This window comes from Trachymyrmex cornetzi, unplaced genomic scaffold, assembly GCF_001594075.2.
Source record: "Trachymyrmex cornetzi isolate Tcor2-1 unplaced genomic scaffold, Tcor1.1 scaffold83, whole genome shotgun sequence".
NCBI classification, from domain to species: domain Eukaryota; kingdom Metazoa; phylum Arthropoda; class Insecta; order Hymenoptera; family Formicidae; genus Trachymyrmex; species Trachymyrmex cornetzi.
Window position 1 is genome coordinate 5288475 of NW_017300169.1, and position 23559 is coordinate 5312033.

At 33.5% G+C, this 23559-nt stretch overlaps 1 protein-coding gene across 12 annotated transcripts in view; it reads left to right on the plus strand.

The window, feature by feature from the left end:
* Positions 1–23559, plus strand: part of dnc (phosphodiesterase dunce) — a 215054-nt gene that overhangs the window by 121700 nt on the left and 69795 nt on the right. For 7 of the 12 annotated variants that reach the window (XM_018519405.1, XM_018519408.1, XM_018519399.1 and 4 more), the window contains 2 exons: positions 33–53; positions 23270–23371. In XM_018519405.1, the coding sequence (XP_018374907.1) occupies positions 33–53; positions 23270–23371 (123 nt within the window). Of the gene's footprint in view, positions 1–32; positions 54–5936; positions 6049–11466; positions 12231–23269; positions 23372–23559 lie in introns of those variants that run through there. The other 5 variants (XM_018519400.1, XM_018519403.1, XM_018519409.1 and 2 more) reach the window with 4 other exon arrangements.

Genomic DNA, 23559 nt, shown 5'->3' on the forward strand with positions numbered 1-23559 from the left:
TATCGAATAAATACGAATATTCTTATTTTCAGGATATTTACCGATCAGTACAGGTAAGTTGCATCATCACGTAATTTAAGTATCGTAAGTTAAGTCGTTCGCGATGTCGTTACAAGCTGCAGTATGATTGGATGATTGTGTCTCGATTGTCGATTAACGTTCAATTTATTGTTCCATGTCCGTCATATAAAACCCCATCCATTTATTTTGTAAAAGAAAAAAACTTTAACACGAATTGTTTGTTCATCGGAGTGTAATAGTACGATTTGAGAGAATAAAATTGCGGATGCTTCTCGCGCGGTGTTGCAATAATAGTTCATGAAAGTATCACATTAAATAATAATTTGCGAAAGTATTACGAAAACACGTTAAATAATAATTCCTGGAAGTACCATTGCATAAAAAATGGAAGAAAGCATTTTTTTTATAATTTGTTAATGTTATCATCTTTTGATGTAGAATGCGACATAGCTACTAATCGTAGATTAGAATTTGTGCATTATGTTTCCTCGCCATTATTACGCTGTACATACATCTCCCATTATTCTGTCAGATGTATTACGACGACAGGATTTTGCATGCGGGTCTCATTTTACGATAGAATAAGTGCAACGTGAGTGCACACGAGTGGAACTGCAGGGCTATGCAAATATTTTTATCTAAAGTGGTATTAACGCACGGATTGATAGTGTAGGACGCTTTTCACTTGCATCTGCCGTGACGCATAAACGCCTACCGTCTTCCGAAGGAACTTGTATTATAATTTATATTTTATACGATGATAAAAAAGGGAAAGAAAGAAAAAATCTGCACGGTTACCTGTAAATAGGAGATTTACATTTAAACAATTAGATCTTTACATATCGCGAAATTATATCTTAATGAATTAACGTAAATAGAACTGGGGGATATTCTGAGAGAGATATTTTATTTTACATTTCTAATGTGTGTGTGTGTGTGTGTGTGTGTGTGTGTGTGTGTGTGTGTGTGTGTGTGTGTGTGTGTGTGTGTGTGTGTGTGTGTGTGTGTGTGTGATGTGTGTGTGTGTGTGTGTGTGTGAAGGTTATTAATTGTTATTAAATACAAGAAGAAATAATTTTGCTGAAATATCTAAAAATTTAGATGCAAATTTAAAATTGCTTTTGTTAGACCTGCATAAAAATAATTATGTAGGAAAGACAAATATGATATGAGGAATACTGAAAAAAATGTTGACATTCTAGTAACCACCTTGGGCGTTCTATATAATTATTTAAATAATCCAACAAAATCATTTTTAAATCTGTATTTAGTTATATTTTTAGATGCTTTAAAACCGCGTTTTGTCTTGCAACAGTTAATGACTCGTTGATAATTCTTTGCGATTGAAAATTTGCATTACCGAATAAATGGTGAATGGACGATTTAATTATTTTAGTTCTTCAATTGTTGCGAGCGAAAAGGTGAAATTATCGCTAAACTCCGCGTCCATGGATATTGCGTCTGACGGGCCTGAAATTAGATTTTCCGATAAACGCAACGATTATTTCCGGCGTCACGACTTAATCACCGTTAACGACACTTCGTGGACACGCCTGTGTACATGCGATCGTCTGTACCAACTTCAATTACCAACTTCGTTTACGATCGTGCGGGAAACGACCTACGCTGTTTTCGAGACGTGCCGAAAGGCAGGATTGACATTGCGCTTACGAAAGTAAGCTGTTCCACCTCTGTGTGAAGCTTTAACTTCGTTACATCTTCTACAACGATATATAGAAATTTATGCCTCGCAATATATTCGCAATCGAATTAATGCAACGTACCCATTTAATTATAAGACACAAATTGTTCGGAATATTGCCAGAGTTACGCGAGAGCGATCCATCATAGTCACGTGTTTCAATCCTGTGTATCTGGAGGGCGTCCAATTTAAACTTCTCAGATTCAATGAAAATAGTTGAATGGCTCATCTAAGCGATGAAATTAACTTTTGAGCGCTACGCAAGCAATATCATCCGATAATCCTTTAGAAAATCTGTTAGATCGTCCCAGATTTTGTTTGATTGTATTTGAAAAAAAGTGACAAATTTACTCGCGAATGAAATTCCTCTATTCGTAGAAAAATTGACAGTATAATTGGCTATATTGTGTCGTGTGTGCTCCTATGACCTAACCCGTGATCTAACCGATATATCTAGACGATATAAGCTAGACAGACTGAATGCGCTTAATTATTGTGTTCGTTAGTCTTCTACGTTGTTTCACGCGATCCCGGCGCGCCGTAACAGAATTGTTTACACGCGGCACGAATAATTGTGTACGTGGAACTTCATCGCTCTAATTTTTTCATCCCATACAGCACATAATTTCAAGATACGTTCTCAAGACATTTAGAGAACTTTCCTAAAAATGTTCTAAGACGTCCCTTAGATAAAGTATACTATATGGGATGGCATATTTTCTTTAAAACTCGCATTCTCAGCAGTAAATGTACTCTAGAGATCTGTTTTCTGTAGCTGAACTAGTAATACTTTGGAACTTAAAGTGAAATAGGTATATGTTTGAAATTTGGCGAAAAAACGAGAAAGAAAGTTTTAATACATACTAATGTAGGAATAAAAAAAACAGACCTTTATGTAGATAAATACTTGCAGAAATCCAAAAATATTATTCGCTTTTTTCATATTGTAAAATCACGTGAGAGAAGCGAATATAAAGCTATTTAGGGTGCTTTTCAGCAAGGGCACAGTCGGACACTGTGTAACACAGTGAATCGTTTCATCCTTGTTTAACGTAAACAAACAACAAGGATGTAATGATTCACTGTGTTACACTGTGTCTGACTGTGTCATGCTGGAAAGCACTCTAGTTACACATTCGCAATTACGGAATTGGAAGTGCTTTTGTAACCAGACGATTGTTTTCTTAAGAGTTTTTTTATTACGTAATCCGATGTAGGACAGTTCCACGCAAAAAAAAAAACAGTATATACAGTGAGTGCAAAAATATTCGTACAGGGGAAATTTTTTTATTAAAGAATCCTTATTCGTAGAAAATAAACACTAATTATAAACTTTATACAATGTATATTCTGTTCTAATATAAATAAAAAAGTGTTTATAATTTTATAAAAATTTCTCGACTGTATGAATTCTTTTTATACGTAAGTATTAATAATACAATTTTTCATTTTTATTTATTTTTATAAGAAAATGTACTTTAATTACTACATGCCTTTTTAATTATTTAATTAAATATTTAATTAAATTTAATTATTACATATCTTTTTAGGTAAAATAATTTTGAAAAATATAGAGTTTACTTTATTCTTTGTTAATGAGTTGCTAATGTTTATTTTTTAAAATAAGATTTTTTTTTTTAAATATCTACTCTGTACAAATATTTTTTGCATTCACTGCATACGCAAAAAAATTATGCATGTACATGCTAACCGCAGGTATCGTACAAATTTCCTAAAAAATCAATATTGACCGACGTATATCAAAAGTCTAAATGGTACGACCATTCTTTATTTTGCATAAACGAATTTATTCTCGTATTTATGCAATACGGGCTGTAGCGAAAAAAAGAAAGAAAGAATGCGTAATTTTTGAAAAATGCAAATAGTGCTTTAGCATATGTAAATTGTTTACATAATTCGTTTATACTTTAAGACATATTCACGATGTGAATAAACAACTCAACTTCCAATATATATACTTTCTGTGGAAATATGCAAAATATTTAAGTATCTTCGGCAATTACAAAAAAGTGATTTGCAATTGTGAAAAAATTTTGTTTACATTGTTTCTTTAACAACGGGTTCGTATTTGTCAATGAATCTTGAAATCTTATTTATATGATATGCGCTAAAAAGATCAAATATTCTTAAGTGGATCTTAACGATTTTAAGATCAATGATAAAGTATTTGCATACGCGGAGACACATTTGAACATGTTCGTTAACTTTTTTGTGTCAGAGAAAAAAACGCGCTCGTTTTACGATGACTTGCATGATGCTCGACATATTTGTTACGCGCGCTTTACGATCTTGCAAGCAGCAGAAATTGCGTAGAAAGATAAAAAAATGTTTTTCTCCTAATGAAGAGAGCTTTGTTATTCAAATTTCCGTCATTAATTTTGGAATGTTGAGCACGATACAAACAACGTAGCAAGAGCAAAATACAGTGAACGAAATATTAGAAAGTGATCGAAGAAGAAGCTTTTGGGACTGTCAAAAATAATTAAGTCACTAAATTAGATGAGAAATCACAAACGCTCATCATGCTTTATGATTGCTTCTAATATAGTCGATGGCCGTGTTAAAATAAATTGAATAGGTATCCGACGAACGTTTCTCTCTGTATGCAAATTGAGCGGTCACTATTAAAACAGCCTGTTGGCTACGCATTGCGGTACTATATGTAGTAATAATTACATACAGCAAAATCCACTGTAAATAGATGGAAATTATGCATTGGAATATAACGTAAACATAAATTGAGGTTGTTGTTATTGCCATACTCCTATTGTTCGGGGACATTTTACTTTATAATCGTGAATTATTTTTCGTGTTATTCTAAGGTTAAATATAATCATGTAACATTTTATTTTGGACAATAGGATAAGATGATATAATTTTGAACATGATATACTTCTGAACAAAATAAGATTTGAATACAATTTTTAAGGTTTAAGTTTAATTTTTTCCTGTTTGATGACACTCTTCAGTACCCTATTTACAGACTGAAAACAGGATTGTCAAACTTGAACCTCAAAATTAGATTCAAATCTTATTTTGTTCAGAATTGTTTGAAATTATACCATCTTGTCCTATCTTGGAGACCTTATAACAGTCTGACCGCAATTTTTTCAAATTTTTTGTCATTAATTTATGTTATTAATCCTACAAAAAAGAAAGCTATATTTTTTTCTGTGTATATATTATATATATATATATATATATATATATATATAATTTTATTTTAACTTATATATATATAGTCTCACTTCATAATTTTAATTAAGATTATAGAGCGAGATAGTACATACACAGGGAAAAAGTGTATATCCATCCAAGAGGATAATTACTTAATATAATTGTGAGACAGAAGATCCCGAAATCATTATAAAATTCATTTGAAATCCCGATATATAATCCGATAATTACATATACAACTACGAGAAATAATTGTGTGATATTAGATAAAATCATTTATTTTGCCAAATGACTTCATATATAGTGAAGAAAATTATTTGTCATCAGATGAAATCATATAAAATCAAATGAAGTCATGTGTAATTTGTGGGATATTTCAGCTAGTGATTACCTCGTATCTTTTTCTCATAAGATTTTGACAAAACCGCTCGTGGCCAGATTTTATTATGGGATCTCTACCCTTATATCTAAATAAAAATGACATTCAAAGCATATTTTTGATTCCACGTGTGCACAAGTTGTCGGCATTTAGACGCTTCTATCGAGGCGGAGATCAATTCTAAATTGATCGAGGAACCTATAGCTATGTAGAATATCCATGTAAAACATTCGTTACAATTTCTCGGAAGTAACTTTCCATCTTCTCTACCTGATGAGCTTCCGCAGCCGTGTGTTTCTGCGACTTTGTAACTCTATAGCTCCATAACACTGTAATCGCAACCGTCACGGACGGACATACGTCAGTGGCGCGGCGTCGCGGCGCGTAAGCCACGCGCACACATGCAGACCTATCTCTATTCATCCGTCCTATCACCTGAGAGAACGGCGGCTCCATTCTCGTCACACACGCGAAGCGGAAGAAGCGAGCGGAGCGACGGGGGTGCCCCAGGTTGCGCAGTACCGGCGCGCGCACGCTTCCCGCGCAAATCGTCGCCGTCGAGAAATCCCCCCACCTCACCATCCCCCGTACCGCGAGAGAAATCTCTGCGAAACCAGAACACCCCGGCCAGTTCGACATCGCGGCAAACACGAGGTGATCGACGGCGACATAAGACCGACTCTTGCACGCAGCTTTTCTCGCTCATCGCGCGAAAGCACGAATCTTGCGCTGATTTGTGCGAATGCGTGTAAGTCGCGCGTGTCTATTTCTTTTTTTCTTCTGTATTTTTTCTTTTTCTTTCTCGCGCTGCCGAATTCCTCGGAAGTACTCCCCTGCGCGCGAATCGTTCCGCGAAAAGACGTTGACCACTAACTGCGCACAAGATCATAAAGATCAAAGCTCTCGAGCGAGAAAGAGAAGAAAGTTTCTTGACGTGTTTTGTGCGAGACTCGAACGGCCGGCGAAGGGGGCTTCCCCGCGGGGATGTGTCGGCGCGGCGGGAGATTCGGATAATTTTAGAATCTGCGAAGATTCTATAAATATTGGCGGTGCGCGTTTTACGTTTTTAAAGACGGACATAGAAATATGCGATTGTATTAAATCTGATAATTGAGTTGCATTAAATCTGAAAGTTAAAGTGAATTTGTTTTAATAAAGGTTACGAATAATAAAGTTAATAATTTTCAAAATATAATGAAAAAGGTTGAATCTCTCTTTGCCTTTAACATAATCGCTTTAACTCCATCTCTCGCAAAATGAAAAAGTTAATTTTGGAAGAGATATGTATAATTCGTATAATATTATGTAATGAATATAATTCATATAAATATTAAGTTTTTAAATATTAAGTTTTTAAATACAGAAAACAAATAGATTTTGTGAAAAACGAGGATGTATTTTATAGCGTTTATCGTCATCATTTAAGATTGCTTGCGTTTAATTTAATTGCTGCGCGATATAACCGCTTTCGCGATATCGGTTTTTCATTATACGAATAATTAGGCACGCGATTATGAAGAAAAAAATGTTACGGACTTTTCCAAATCGGGAGAAAAATATTCGCATACGAGCGCGACTCGTCGCGGATATCGAAAGTTCCAAATTATCCTTTGAAGTTCGTTTAACGAGATAGTTGAATATACAAACAAGTTGGAATTGCTAGGTCAATCGAGAGCTGAGAGTGGTAATGCTGTTTGTAGTTTGTACACAGAGTGCTCGCTGAGAAGAGAAATTCTGTCCGCGCGGAAACGGTAGTTTTTGCTGATCGATCACGAAATATGCGTTAGTCTCCGTAAGATATTATTGATTAACGATAGCTAATCTAACAGTTATTTGGAACTTGTTACCGTAAATTATATCGCAATACAAATTCGTCTGTTTTTCTGACCCGTAGCGCCTACTTGTCCGTGACGTATTTATCTTATCAATCATCTGTATCGCTTCAATTATAAGATATTCGACGTACTAAGATTAGAAGATATTACGCCATAATAAGAGTTGTGACATAAAAGAGCCTGTTTCTGGAAATCTTGATTAATTCTTTTACTGTGACGTATATTTTCTAACTGATAATGCTCTGATTATTTGTAAAACATGCAACGTTCTGTTAAAACAAGAAAGAATTAAACGTCAAATGTTATGCTGAAATAAATCTTGCAATGATTTTCTGATAATATAGCTAGAAGCTAATGAATAATCTGATAAAGGAATAAAAACTATTATTGGACTTGAACGATTATCATTAGCATTAATGATTATAATGCAAAACGACGTTTAACTGGCTTGTTTGATGTCCTTTTGAGAGAATAAGAACAGCCGCACTCGATCTAGATGAAACTGCAGAGCACTATTATGTAACAATGACATTTATCGCGGAGTATATTTCGTTAGAATCTCAGTGAATCGTAATAAAGCTCCCCATTGTGTTAATCCGACGTGACACGATTTAGTATGGTTTTGTATTACATCATCGCTGATGTAACGCGGAGCTTTTGAAGTGCTCACAAATGAAGCGATCGCAATGACGTCGTGATCGCACAGTTGCAAGCAATGGCCAATCACAGAAATATGGATTATGTGTCATTTGTAGTGCGATAACAATATTGTGGTCATTGTGAACGTTCTCCACTCAAGTCTGTCTTTACGAGCTTGTCATTAAACTATAAGTACCTCGAGAGCGTTATTACATTGTTATCTACAGTATGTTTACTGAGTTCTATAAATATTGTGCGGGAAATCTATCGAACTCTCTATCTGACCGTTCTCATTTTGAAAGGAACGCCTATCTTTTATGTTATGCCATAGATAAGATATCGAATGTCGATCTTTCTTCTTTTTCCCTACATGTTTAGAGGCTTTCTGGAAAAGAAAATTTCTTCACCGCAAAATATATATGCTCATTTGATTGGAAGTAATATGATCGCGTATGTTAAGATTTCCTCGGCTGCCGGGTATTAGGATATTGGAAATGCAATCACCGGCGAAATGTCAATTAAGTGTCGACATTATGACTTTTGGCCTCGACCTTGCAAGAAGCTATTTATATTTATGGTTTATTTGACAATCAGAATGAGTCACATTTGAGAGAATTTTCCGGATATGGTCTGGCTCACCGAGCCGCGAGTAATGAAAAATCAACATTAACTTCTTACCAAGGAACAAAAAAATTCTTTTTTTACGTAGATCTTTCTTACACAATTATAAGAATTTTACTGATATTTCTTACTTGAAGTTTTTAATTGACGTTTTAAAGTCTGAGGCTTGTATTATTATGATCGTAAAAAAATAAAATGTAAAAAACTAATATCCTTATTTAACCTATTATTAGAATCCGAATTTTGCGGGATATCCCAATTTTCGGCTTTCTACAGAGGTGTTTCGAAAGAATAAATCCTAAATGGATTATTTTGATTAAATTAACATAAAATACGTTAGTATATTAAGGGCCAGTTCCACAACTCATGGTTAACTCTTAACCGAGGTTCATTGTCTCTTTCCAATTCTAAAATTCGAAAGAGATGAAAAACAAGTTGAACCTCGGTTAAGAGTTAACCGTAGGTTGTGGAACTAGGCCTAATGCCCGTTTCTACCAATATGGATTAACTTTAATCTCGGTTCAACTTACTCTTCACCTTTTTCTTATTCTTAAAACTAGAAAAAAATGAAGAATTAGTTGAACCGAGATTAAAGTTAAACTGCATTGATAGAAAACGGGTGTCTTTTACTAGTTTCCGATTAAGCTACCTGACAGCTTAATTCGTGACTACTTAACTCGCAGTAGTAGTTTATTGTTTGATTTTATTAATAAATAAATATTTTACTTACATGGCTATATATATATATATATTTACTTAATTAGATTAATATTATAAGATATTTTTCTAATTCGCATTATGAAAAAAATCCCGATTTTTGTGATTATGTTCTGATAGTTTAAGGTATACCGAAATTTGCTGATCAAGAATTGGCCACCCTATTTAGCCGTATCATAGTAGATTATTCCGATGCTATTTAGATTACTCTATATATTATCAGTTTTAGCCCACACAGTAAATGTATCAAAAATACATCATTAGAGATATCTTAAAGATATATTTGGGATATATGATATCTTTAGGATATCTGTCTGATGTATTTCGGAAATTTTTGCTGTGTGGGAGTTATAAGCTAACAACTACCGTTAAATTGCGAAGTATCTTTCGCAAAGTTAACTTTACATGACATTGACCTTATAAACCGACCTTAAGCACAGTGACATTTGATAACGGAGAAAACGTTCGCTAAGTAAAAACATTTATTTAATCATTTCTTTTATGTTCTCTGTTTTAGTTTCGTGTAAATTGAAACGTAAATATCACTATTGCATTGATAATGAAATACATGAAATAACCGAAGCGTGCGAAACGGCATTTACTTAACGTTCTTTCATTCGTTTCCGCGTTATTTTCATTCATTTTAATCGATTCGCTATGTACGTATAGAAAAAAAAAACAAGTAACACGCGAATGCGTCGAATCGCTTTATAACTCGTAACAGAAATGTGTTTACGGTCGTTAGTGACACATTCGACTAAAGGAACGTTCTCGAGTGCCGGTTTTCCTTGAGTAAATTTTTGCTTGAGACTGGTATGCTAATTTATCGGCTGGAAGATGTCGACGTCGTATAATCATGCACGTTCAGCATCTTTCCGCCCGACCAATTTTCGCATTTCGTTCCTACTCATCAATCCAACTCCGAAGGAAAAAAAAATAATAAACGCGAATTGAAACGTATTATCGCCACAAACACGTTGATTGATCCTTCTATTGTTCAGCTCGAGAATTTTTTTTTCGTAAAAACGAAAATAATGCATTTAATTTTGTAAAAATAGAAATACTTCTCCAATTTCACGTAGAAAGTATGTAGATTTTTTTATCGATTTTTTTTACGTCGCATAAAACGATGTTTCTTCACGCGATATGGTCTCCGTTAACCCGACTTCATTTACGGGAATATTCCTCACAATTACTGTACTCTTGATCAAATAGTTCCGCCGTACCTGTTCGCAACTTGACCTAGGGGAGTACTTCAATTTATCGTTGGTAGAATTAATTTTTGTAGATAAAGAGAGTATTCAGCCAATGACGGAAGGACTCGGCCTAATTAGTTTCATTTGGATAAGTTGGTACTTGGCCCGGTTTATTGTCACGTAGTTCGCAGCACGGCTTATAAAGTGACCCTTCCATTGTTCCGGACGCAATATATCATTCAATAGTAGTTCAAGCAATAGCTAGTACACCTCTTATCGTGGGACTTTATTGCCTATCGAACGCGATCGGACGAAAGGAATCTCTTGTTCAGTAGAGGAGTATTTTAAGCTATACGAAATTTGATTAAAATCGCGAAACGATATAATATTTTTTATAATTAAGTAATAGATAAATATGAAAAGAAGAAGAAACTTCCAAGGGACTCTTGAAAATAGCAATAAAGGAACAAGGCTAATAAGAATGCAGCGCAGTAATCAAAACGCAATTAATTTTGCAAATTAGACTTTAATATAAAATTCGAACATTTTAATTTCGACTCAGTTTAAATTCATCTTTAGATGAACATTTTTCATATTGATTACGAATAATAAATAGTGATTACGAATAATAAAGGTGATGACGATAATTTTCCATTACTTTTCGATAGTTGCATTTTTATGCTGTACGCTCGCGTAGCTAACAATGCACGTCGATTACGTCGCTATTACGAAATCAACGGCACGATATTACTTAATATAACGGCACGATATTACTTAATATAACGGCCTTGAGTGTAATCTCTGCTTTAATCAGGAACTTGCCTCGTATCGTGATTTATCTGTAGGAGGAGGTGCAATAAAATAATATGTACGTCAGTCACGTGTATCTCAATTTAATCACACCGCTCAGATATTGATAATTAATACTGTTCAATTAGACGAAATTAGATTTGGTTTGCGACAACAATGGTGTTTAATAAAATACATGTTTTATAAAGTGATGCAGTCATTTCGTGAATGTTGGATAGAATCGTATGCTACAAAAGATACACATTTCTGCGCCGCTAATTGCGCACAGTAAATGTCACGTAATTAAATTTAATCATTGCAAAATTACAGATAGCAAAATTTGCTCTTCGTTTGATCCTTTGTTGCGTTACGAACAGGTCAATTTTAATCAGCAACAGGGAAATTGCACGTTTGTTCGGGTCTCGCATCGCGAAATTTGTGTTACGTCAAAGCGATTAAATGAATTGATATCACAACGCGGTTTTCTCGATACAGTGCATTATTCTAACTTGAAGTGTATTCGTGACCTTCCGACAAGCGAGCTGTGGTGATTGAATCGGATCTTCCAACGCCTCCTCCAGGTGATCCCTCCTCTCCGATCGGGTGAACCGGCCCGAGGATATTGAACAAAGAAGACGTGAACGCGGCCTTGCCCTTTCGAGGCAACCTCCATCGATCGACGTTTCATCCGTGTAAATATGCGTCCATTCGGCCGATTACGTGGCATAGGAGCATGAGTCGCGTTTGTACATTATTGGAACGCGATGAAGAGACGTAGATTACGGGCGAATCGCAGCATAACGCGGTGAAGCGATTGAAGCGGAATCGCGATCGCGCGAATGGCGTAGAGACGTGTTTGTGAACGACGATGAGGAACATATAACGGCAATGTCCGACTCCAGTGGTGGTTTGATAGAGTTCATCGGGTCGACCGTCGGTGGCGGTGTCTGCGGCGGCGGCGGCGGCGGCGGCGGCCTGAAGAGATGCGGGGGTGGCATGAGCTCGCCCGCCCTGAGTGCCGGCAACATCGGCGCGACAGGCGGACTTCCCAGGACCATGTCGACCTCCGCGCTGCGAGTTCGACCGCCCAGGAGAGCACTCTTCTGGGAGCAATGCTTCGACAAGAGAGACTTGTAAGTCCTGAGTTACGATCGATGCTTTCAGTCTTTCTAGCCAGTGCCAGGTTTTCAGACGTCAAAAAGGAAAAATGTTTGCTTCGTTGCCCCGATACAATTTCACGCGAAAAAATTCTCTAACTACGTGGATATCTCTGCTTTATAGAGCTACTTCCACTATGGATTTTATGATAAATCTACTTCCATGACGTATATTTTGTGATATATATTTCTGTCGTATAAGAGCGATTCTGTTCAATTTTGTACACATTACACAATATGTTTCGCGTGGATATGTTACGTTGTATATACGAACTGTTAGAGTCTCTCGTATGATACGATATTGGAACAAATATCCTGCATTGTTATAGATTTCCTTAGTAACCTACATACAGGCGACTGGAGGTGCTTTATAAGTGTTCATCCATTCTTATGCCAGAATAGACGCTCCGGCAGAATAATTTCTGGGAGACTAACGGTTGACAATAAAGACTGACATGTAACCCACTTCTTGACTGCAATAACATTTCTCGGAAAATGAATTGTTCATAAAAATATCCAACGAATATATTACGAAATGCAATCTCGATATCTCGCAACGAGGAACATTCGAGAAATTGCATTCAAAGTGCTGGGTGACGTAAAACTTGCATATGTGAGATATATCCATCGCACGATTCGCAGACTGGATTATATCAAAGTTTGATAGAGTTGAAATTCTATCCCGGCACAATGAACAGAATAACATACTTTATTGAAAGGATTTATCGCTAGAGCGAAACATGCAAGTCCATCAAATCTCGATACTTTGAATAAGCTGTTAAAAAAATATAACGATATAACGAATTAATATCAGCCAACCAATGTAAAGATCTTTCTGCTGCATATTATTTATTTTAAAATATAAATATTATTATCTCGAAATATTACACGAAAAAATCCATTTTGTTGGAGCATCTAAAAATTTAGATATACATATGAAAATTATTTTGTTGGACCATCAAAATAATTAGATAGAACGTTTGAATTTATTGCTAGAATGTCAATGCTTTTTGCAACATTGCTCATTATGCTTGAGATTTCTACGTAATTATTTAAATCGTCCAACAAAATTATTTTCAGACTTGTATTTAACTAAATTTTTAGATATTTCAGCAAAATCGTTCTCTCCGCTTGTATATATATATATATATATAAAATATGTAAATTATCACACTGTAGTTATACTAAGACAAAAAATTTAGTGCCTCTAGCAAAAGTATTTAGTTGAGGCATTTTTAATAATTTTGCAAAAACAAATTTATATAAACAAAATTTATACAACAAATTGAGTTGCTCCTGTGCAAAATAATTTCTCTGCTTCGTAAATAACAAAAATATTTGTTCATACCAACTAAATAATTGAGTTTGCATAAAATTTACAGTTTTGTTCAATACATTTTAACTAAAAATTTTTGTTCAGTATATTTTGATCAAATTTTTATTGTTACAGCAAAATTTATTTATAGAATATAATTTATAGAACAAAACATTTTTCCTGGTGATGGTATACTTCCTTAAAAAGTAAAGTTTATCCTGATGTGATCTTTATTTCTGGCGTTTCATACATTTTTTTATATCAAATTTTCAATTACTGCGCAACAAAACGTATTGGCAGACGTTCAAGGAAAAAGCCTGCGGAAATTCGCTCCGGTTTTATTAGGCCGCAGTATATCAATTTGGAATACCTTTAGCACGCCGTGCCATTCCGCAAGTATAATACAAACTAAATCTGATTAACGGACGTCGCGTCGAGGATAGACGCGCCTTTTGGAAAACGGCCAGCCGGTTACCGGTACGGAATTTCGCGATCCTATGTGACGCTTGATTCACACATAAATACATGAAACATTATTCTGTTGGCTGGTGTCCCAACCACGAGTTATGGATAACGACGCGCGGTTCGTTATTCTCGCAGAATTATCATTATTCCTGTTTGATTATCGGATGTTATTTGAGGATATATGTACATATATAGAACAATTTGGATTCTATTTTGAGACCACGCGATTCCTAACGGGATTCTTATGTTAGATTATAACACAAGACACGATGATTATGTAAACGCGGTAATTATGCTGAATCAATGCGTGAATTATGAGAGCATCATATATCAAAATGAGGTCAAGGTAAAGATTTACGTCATTGTTGAAAAACATATGTTAGGATTTTGTGTAGTTTGATCATATACAATAAGTAAAGATTTGTCATTTGTGTAGAAAATTTGATTGTGAATGACAATTATAGTGGAATGCCATCGCATTTTCTCTAAAATACTTTTAAATATAGCCGTGTTTGTTAATATATTGATTCTCTGTAATGTAAAATATTTATTTATGAATAGACTTTATTCACATGAACTAACTTTATTTAAAAATAAAACGTTTCTATTTTGCAATTATTAAAATTTTTTAGCGGAATTTATATTTAATCAAACTTTTTTTGAACTTATGGATATTGGTTTCGAATTGATGACTGTGTGACGAATTAATGAACAAATTTTGAACGTTTATTTCGAAGTATTGGACATATTTATTCGAGCAGGTAAAACAGTAATGAGATATCAATTAATTTAGATAGAAAAAATATAATATTTTTAATGAAAAATTTATTAATATTCGTCAAATATTATTCGACGACCATAAGGTTTTATTTTTCGAATTTGTCTTGGACATATTGCCTAATCTACTGCACTGAAAAAAAATTACTAAATTTTAATATTTACTTCTTTGAACAGTACTATTGTAAGTAAACATTTATTTACAGTAAATATTTACTCAATAAGAAAGATAATTATAAATCATTTTGTTAAAAATTAAATTGCTAGTCAATTTAACTCGTGCTATTACTGCAGTAGTATAGTAGAGTTAGAGTTTCGTTTCAAGACCGAAAAATCATTTCGGCGCGCATGTCTGGGGACATATACGTAATATATAAATTCACACAAGAATCATACAAGCATTTAAGATCTAGTTACACACACACACACACACACACACACACACAGTCCTATAATATATTATTATATATATTGATAATTAAATCAAATTAATGATTTTGTATCAAATAAACATATGTTTATAATCAATATTATATTCATTAATAAATATTTATTTATAATTATCAGTAAATATATTTGTTTAGAACTATTCACACATACACACACACACACAAACAAATATTTATTAAAATTCAGTAATTTTTTCAGTGTGTGCTTAACCTTAGCATTTAAAAATTACCAGTACACAAGATTGTTTGAGTCGATTTCTTCGGAATTTTAAGAAAATTTTAACGAAAATTTCAAAGGAAGTAGTTGGAAATAAGTCAAAATTTTAAAAAAGTATATATATATAATTTAACGTGCAATTTTGAGAGAAAGCTAACGATAGTTTCTCCTTGAAAAGCAAGATTGGAAACTTTCAAGCTGTACATAATCGCGAAGTTTGTAAGCTGTATATTAGAAATTTATATGCTGTGCTACTTGTTATTTAGAATGAAAACGACGAAAGTTTCGCGAACTCTGTTTACAGTATATTCATTAAATAATTTTTACTTGATATTACGTACTTGGCGCGTAATCTGCATTATGGCAGTCTCACATAATGCAAGTGGCATTATGTGGGTCTTCTAAATTCCTTGAATTTGTGTCATTAATTTTTTTCATCGCGAAACATCAATTTGATGAAATGATGATCATATGGGCATGATGTGCATTTTTATAATTGTTATACATTATTTTGTAATTATTTTGCATTGATATAGGCATTTGAATGATCGAAATTCAAATTTCTGCGGTTCGCGACAGTACTGTCCACCGGATAATCAGATATTATTCAGCGAATATTGCGTTTCATATTCCGCTTGCTCGTCAGTTTGTCAGAACGGTCTGGCGTTATCCGGCCTTAAAGCAACACGATGATGTACGCTTTAACCTTGTCTGCATTCTAAAATCCATTTTTATACTTGCTTACGTAATCACAATATTTGGCTATCGGTTTCCTTTATTGTATTATCTGTCAACTATTGATTTACTATCAATTATACAGATGGATTCTCTCAAATATATGTAGATCAATTGCCATATTCAATATAATTTCATTACGTTGTTACATCAGGTTTGTTTCGTGCAACAGTCGTCCATGTCGTGTGACAATTAATTTATTATTTGGTATTAAATTGTCGTGCATGCATTACTATATACCATGCAAAGTCAATATTCTGCAAAACAGAAAAGATATAATTTACACGATAATTTATATGCAACGATAATTCTGTAGCATTCGAAATTATATATAACAAATATTTATATTAATACTTTTTTCCGTGCATTTTTCACGCTTTCTTTAAATTTACATAATATTCTTGTATATAGCTTTAAAAGTTTTTGTATTCAAAGCGTGATAACTGATGCACAATTCTTTTCTCGTATTTTCTTCTAGCAACCGAATCGGCCATATTAATCAGAGAAAATAACCATTGAGGTAATAACTATTTGCCGCTCTGACGCATATAAAAGAAATCGTTGGATGGTTCGCGCGCCGCGGTCGCATAAAGAAAATACGGTTTCCACGGTGAAAGGGGAATGCTTTTCGCTGTATGTGCATTGACTGGGTTCACGCTAACATTAAACGAGTATTTCTGCAATTTCAGTCGTACATTACAAAAGCCTCCAGTAGGTATATTGAAACATCGGAAAAGACCGATGAAAGAAGCATTTAGTGATGATTAAACGATGCCATTCGATGATTATAAAACTAATTAATATTTTATGTTATTAATTAAAATTTTGTTCAGTCAATAACATGGTATTGTTAATTGGCAGCGTTGTTAAAATAATATTACTATAAATGTTTAACATATACGCAAAACTATAAATATACAAAACTTGTTGCGAAATCAATCTTGATACTAATATTAAAGCAATAACAATATTGAAATTTGCAATTTTATTGAAAACAAAAGCATCCGGTCAATTATTTGTTTGATAGTTCATTTTTCATTCGTATACAGTTTTTGAAAAGCAACGACTTTTCGTCACATTTTTTTTTCAAGAAAAAAATTAGTATCCAAGCAATAGAAAAGTTGATGATTACAAAAATTTGACAGAAATACATGTATAAAACTTCAAATATGCTATTTCATGTGTTTCCTCTTCTATTCTATTTCTCCAAAAATCGGAAATGTGAATCGTATCGCCGGAGACGAGTTCAATAAAAGAGAAGACAATCAATAAAAAGCCGGATGTGAATGCAGAGTAATGCGGCTGCTCGAAGAAAAGTTTGTTGGATATAATAATTTTTATATAAAATTCCGAAATTTCGTTTCTAAAGAAAAAGAAAAGAAAAAGTAATGCCATCGTGCTCAGTATTGGAAATATGATGTTTCAGTCAAGTTTTATTGCTTATTGCACATATTTTGTAAAGCAAACAAAGACAAAAACAGAAAAAAAAACAAAAATCACTGTCTCCTTTATTTATGTTTTTTTTTTTTTTTTTCGAATTTTACTGCACAAGTTTCTTCAAGTATTTTAAAGTTCATGGAAACTAGAATGGTTCTCTCGACATTTCAATAATAAAGAAAACACGACTAAAGAATTACGATTAAATTAAGATTAAATTACAAGTAAAAAATTCTTCACGAGAGAGATTCTTCATGAGAGAGAAACGTGGATCTCGAGAGCACGAAATACTCATTCTTTATAACATTCGTGACACATATCAGGAACCCGGCGGCTTCCATGTTTACCATTCGATGTTTCAAGAGAATTATGATGAACGTTTTTAGGATACACACACACACACACACGCGCGCGCGCGCGCGCGCGCGCACACACACACACCACACACAGCATGACTGTCCTTTGCCAGTAGCACTGTTGAGAGTTTACTCGGACAATTTATTTGGGTAGGTCGAGCTTGTTCATTTTCGGCTTACAACGTCAACCTTATAAAAGCATTCTTATATCCTAACGTAAATGTCGTAAACCGATGACATACGGCAGATATATGAAATTTAATCTTGTTCCTAAATCATTTTCCTCGTGATATTATCCCTCAGATGTGTATGTTGCGCGATTATGCTTTTCTTGGAAAAGATGGCGGAAGGAAACACGTCATGTATTTTCGAAAAATCTGTCTCTTTCCTTTCTGAAGTAAAATGAGTTATAACAATGTTACCGCGCATACACCGGCGTGTGTACAACGAAATGGAATTCTACCGTATAATCTACAAACCTTTCCCGCGCAACAGATATTACAGTCATAACGTACTTCTTGATAAAACGTATTTTTGCGTATTTGAAATGTTGCGTTTTTGCTATCCTCACGTCAGAGAACCGATATAAACTTTATTTTATACCGCAATATTTTATTATCGCGTGAAGGAATAAAGAGAATGTTTTTCTTTTCTTTGACCACTCAATATTTTTTCTCATAGTCTCATAGTTTCATAGTTTCATAGTCAGCGAAATATAATTAAATCACTACAACGCTACACAAGACAAAAATTTATTTCTCTTCTCACTACAGAAGAAGGATTTATACTTGTTTATTTTTATTTCCACAAACCGCATCAAAGAAAGCAAAAATATTAATAAAACGGAAACGATTTTAAATAATCTTCAATGTTAATTTGTGTAATAAGTAAATTTATTTTATGAAATATTATTAATTTTCTGTCTCTCTCTCTCTCTCTCTCTCTCTCTCTCTCGGCATGTGGAATTTTGCTCTTTCCGTCAACAACCTGAATTTTTTAACTTTAGTACAGATTTTTATATTGTACCAGACTATATAAAAATCTGAAAAAAATCCTTGCACACTTGTGAAAGCTTTATTGAGTTTTTACTATCATAGAAGTCGGATTGTTTTTTTGCTTAGTTTTTACAAATTTAAATTTACCAGAATTGACAATCAAAATATCGATTGTCCCTTCAAAATTCTTAGCCGGATAATTAAGTACCAATATATATAGTTCAGATCGAAAAAGAATTTTTATTTTACTTGTATAATTACGCATCATATATCAACCAAATAGCATTTACTCTATTTAAATTTATTTAAACTGCTATTTTAAATGATATATGGAAAAACGGCACTTTTTATTTATTAATGTTTGATAATCGTGATTATAGATTCTGGGCTTTCAGTAACTGATATAAAATTATCTTTTACATAAATTAGTACGGAACAGAGAAAACCATCGGCATTTCCCGTAACTTATGACCTTTCTGATATTTATAGAGAATACATAACTTGATTATTATATGTATATATAATTATAAATTTGCCTACGTAATTCTATACGAAATAATTTCTATTAAAATATATTCTATATCTTTTGACGTATAGAGTATTAAATTTATAATTCTCATCCCTATAAATTCGCGTTATATTTATCACAAAGACGTTTCATCATATATTCAATTATAAATTGTAAGAATTTTTTTTATAATATACAGCTGTGCGAATAAATTATTCTTTAAATTTTGCATTGTAATAATATAATTAATCCACATATTGTGTGTCTCAATTTAATTAATGTAACCACACATTGACGCACTTTTCTTGATACACCATTTATTCTCACCTTCTTTGACTAATTGTAAGTATCTCGTATTTCTACATACCTCATTTCATTTATGTAATTAATTAGGATTACTCGTAATTTTTTAGCGTGTTCCGGAAATGTGCATATTTCAACATAATCAGTGTAATAATCATTATTATTATCATAGCAGTGGAATATATATCTCGCTAATTATTATTGTTTGTATTAAGTAATGAGCTTTTGCATAAGCGCAGTTGCGTGATGCTCGTGACTGCGATTCGCGACGTTTAATTTTAGATCGAGATTCTTATCCGTACGTTGCAACTAATATGATATCCAAGAACAGGAAATTATATTTAGAATATTATACCCAGAAGTAATTTAAAACAAATTTATTATAATTACATCATAATTAATTTATTGATTTTTAATACGTACGTATTTAGTACTGACGTATCGAATATCTTGATTAATCGCAAGAATGCAATATTAATAACAAAGTACAATGTAAAGTATCGTAATATTATCTTTTATACAATTTTATCCAATTAGAACTTAAACAAATTGAGATTATATCCAAAAGTATTGAAGTACGAATTTATAATTATCTGATGATTATATAATTATATTAAGTTAATTGCGTACACGTTTATGCGCGATCTTTTGACGTACTGCCAGAATGCGATAATAATAAAGTTTTCTGCAATAGCCATCTTTAAATAATTATCTCATTATGACGTAAATAAATTAAAAGCAAATTTCGAGCTATAATATAATGTCAGAATGCTCGCGTTATTATTATCTATTTCATTTTTTAGTAGTACAATTTATTTACTATTCTTGACGTCAAACAAGCAACGTTGATTAGTAATTATTTAATGGCAATGTTTACATTATTTTCAAGATTCTCGTTGCAAAAGTCATTCGCGATAATTTGACTGAAAGGTAAAACGGATAATTGCCAAAATTATTCAGTTTCCACGATATTGTTCTTGAGGGAATAACATAATTTTCTCTCGCGGGAGAGAAAAGCAGGGGATGAATAACGATTGCTGATTACCGTACTATCGCGAGTTCTCCTCACGTACGTACGTTATACATAATTTTCAGGAAATATATTTCCTTTACTGGGGCACGATGTACGCAGGAAAAATCGTTACGAAAACGAGAAGGAAGTACGCGAACTAAATCTGGAGCGATATCGTTCTTGGCTCCTTTTCCAAGTAATGATCGATTGCGACAGATGTAGTAGTTTTTTGAAGGGTACTTTTCAGCGAAAAGTAAAATTAATCGTAATAGTTGAAATAGTGCAGGCTTGAGTATTTTGAAGTCCTTAACTTACACAGTTTTTATCGATTACCCAAAAAACATATAAAAATCAACAAATTACTTAATTTTGATTCTTAACGTAAAAAAAACAGTCAAATTTTGTAACCGAAAATCATTTTGACTTTCATAATATCAAAATAAAGTTACTTTTTCTTAACTTGGTGTAATCCATGGGTTTGAGAGATTGATAAACGATATAATCTGTCGAGTTTATACATTGTTCTACGTATACTCTGGATTGAGGAATATATACGTAACATTATCGTAGATATTTGTCTAATGTTGTACCGGGAGATATTATTAATTATATGTCTACACGCAGGAGGATGTGAGCTTAAGATCTGTCTGATGCAAAATCCTCTATAATCCTCTATATCTTGCATATTATGCATGCACGTTTATGCGCACAATATCGTCATTAATAGTATAAAATAAGTAATCGCGATCGCTTTATGTCACCCCGGTAATACCTGGAATTTACTAAAAAATGAAAAATGACCGCATTAACCTATACACGCTATCGACTGTTGGGGATTTAAAAAAATAGGTCATTTGAGATAATATAACGTATGTAACCGTTAGATATATGGAGCTAAAAATCGGAAACACGTCGCTTAATCATGAAGCAAACGGCGAGCGAGAGGAAAGTGGTCCAGATATATTCCAGTAATATACGCTCTCGTGGGAATGAGAAGGGATAAAATTCAACATACGAGATAAGTCGACATGGCATATGATATTCGTAGTGAAATCCAACTTAGCTAAAACTGGATATTTGTTTAAAATTGCGTCAGTGTAATTTCAAACAAATAAATAAGAGGCTGTTGTACGATCGATAAATAAATGAAATTGAAAATACGTAGTGTTCCTGTAATATAGAAGTTAAGACAAACCGCTGCCATTAACAGTCAAATTTACGTTAGTAACACTGATCATATATAAGTTGACTACTACTACTGTAGAGACTGTAGACGATATAAAAAATAGAACATGTTAGACACATATAGCTGTGTTTGTTTAAATGGGTATGGTATGGTTAGAAGTAATACTTTTCAACAAGTCTCGTGTAAACGTATACCCCCAGCGCTAAATAATGAGGCAAACATGGAGGATAACATCAAATACGTGAATTTTTGCAATTCGCTTATAACTCGTAATTGTTGTAGCTTACAGTGAGAAAAAAATGTTGATTTAATTAAAGTCTATATTACGGGCTGTCACTAACATAAGTGATTAATTCATGTACATTTTTATTGACACAAAGGCATAAATTATTATTTCAGTAATCAAGCCTTTATATCAATAAAATATACGCATGAATTAATCACTTATGTTAGTGACAGCCCGTAATATAGACTTTAATTGAATCAACAGCATTTTTTTCTCAGTGTATGTATATGGCGGATTTCGGCAACCAATCAAAAATTGCGACCTCATTGTCCTAACTCTTATTATAGGAACACTAAAAGCACGAAGAATTATAGGAATATCGCGGCCTCTTTGACGATCAACGTTGAAGTTTCAACGTAATCCTTCGTCACTCACCGATCGAATGTTTGTTTCGCATATACTATATTAAGATGACTTGAAATCCGTTTACGATCGAGCTTGCGAACGCGTGCGAGAAGCCCCGCAATTATCTCTCAACAAATAGAGATATATTTCTGCGTATTGACGCGCAATTCGTTTGTTTTTGTTTCTAGAATACCGAAAAGTACAGTCTATTTGAGCGTCATAAGCCATGACGCAATTCTACGCAAAGCGACATATTACTTTTTTGTCGTAAAAGGAATACGGATTTATTAAATTAGAGTGAAATCGTGCACTTCGCAGAGCGCGTTTTGATTTCTCTTTTTTTTTTCTTTGATCCTCGATTTGATGATTTTTGCGTATCCCTGGACGAAATGCGCGTCAATGAATGCATGTATCTGTGTCTGTTGTATATATTTAGTGTATACGTACGTATGAGCGTGAAAACAGAATCACTTTAGCGTTGTTACGCTTGCATGCAACTTACTGCAAAGCGAAGTAGACGCTGACTTTTGAAATAATTCGTAGCAAGGCCATTAAAACCCGACCCTCCTAATACACAAGTGGAACAGTGAAACGTCAATGATGAACTGTGTCTTTTTTTTCAATTGCAGCCATGGCGAGGAATTCATCGTTACACCCTTCGCACAGATTCTTGCTTCTCTACGCTCGGTCAGGAATAATTTCTTGTCTCTCACGAATGTACCGACGAACAAGTAAGTGAATTAATACTATAATACAAGTCTAGACCAATAAAATAGACAACACAAATATAATGTAAATAATCTTACAGAACGCGGATTTTCTGTCTAATAATGTTGTATTTATTTTTTTTTTCGAACATTAATGTTCTATTTATTAACTAGATAATCAGTTTAATGTACTGATATTAAAAACATTTCGT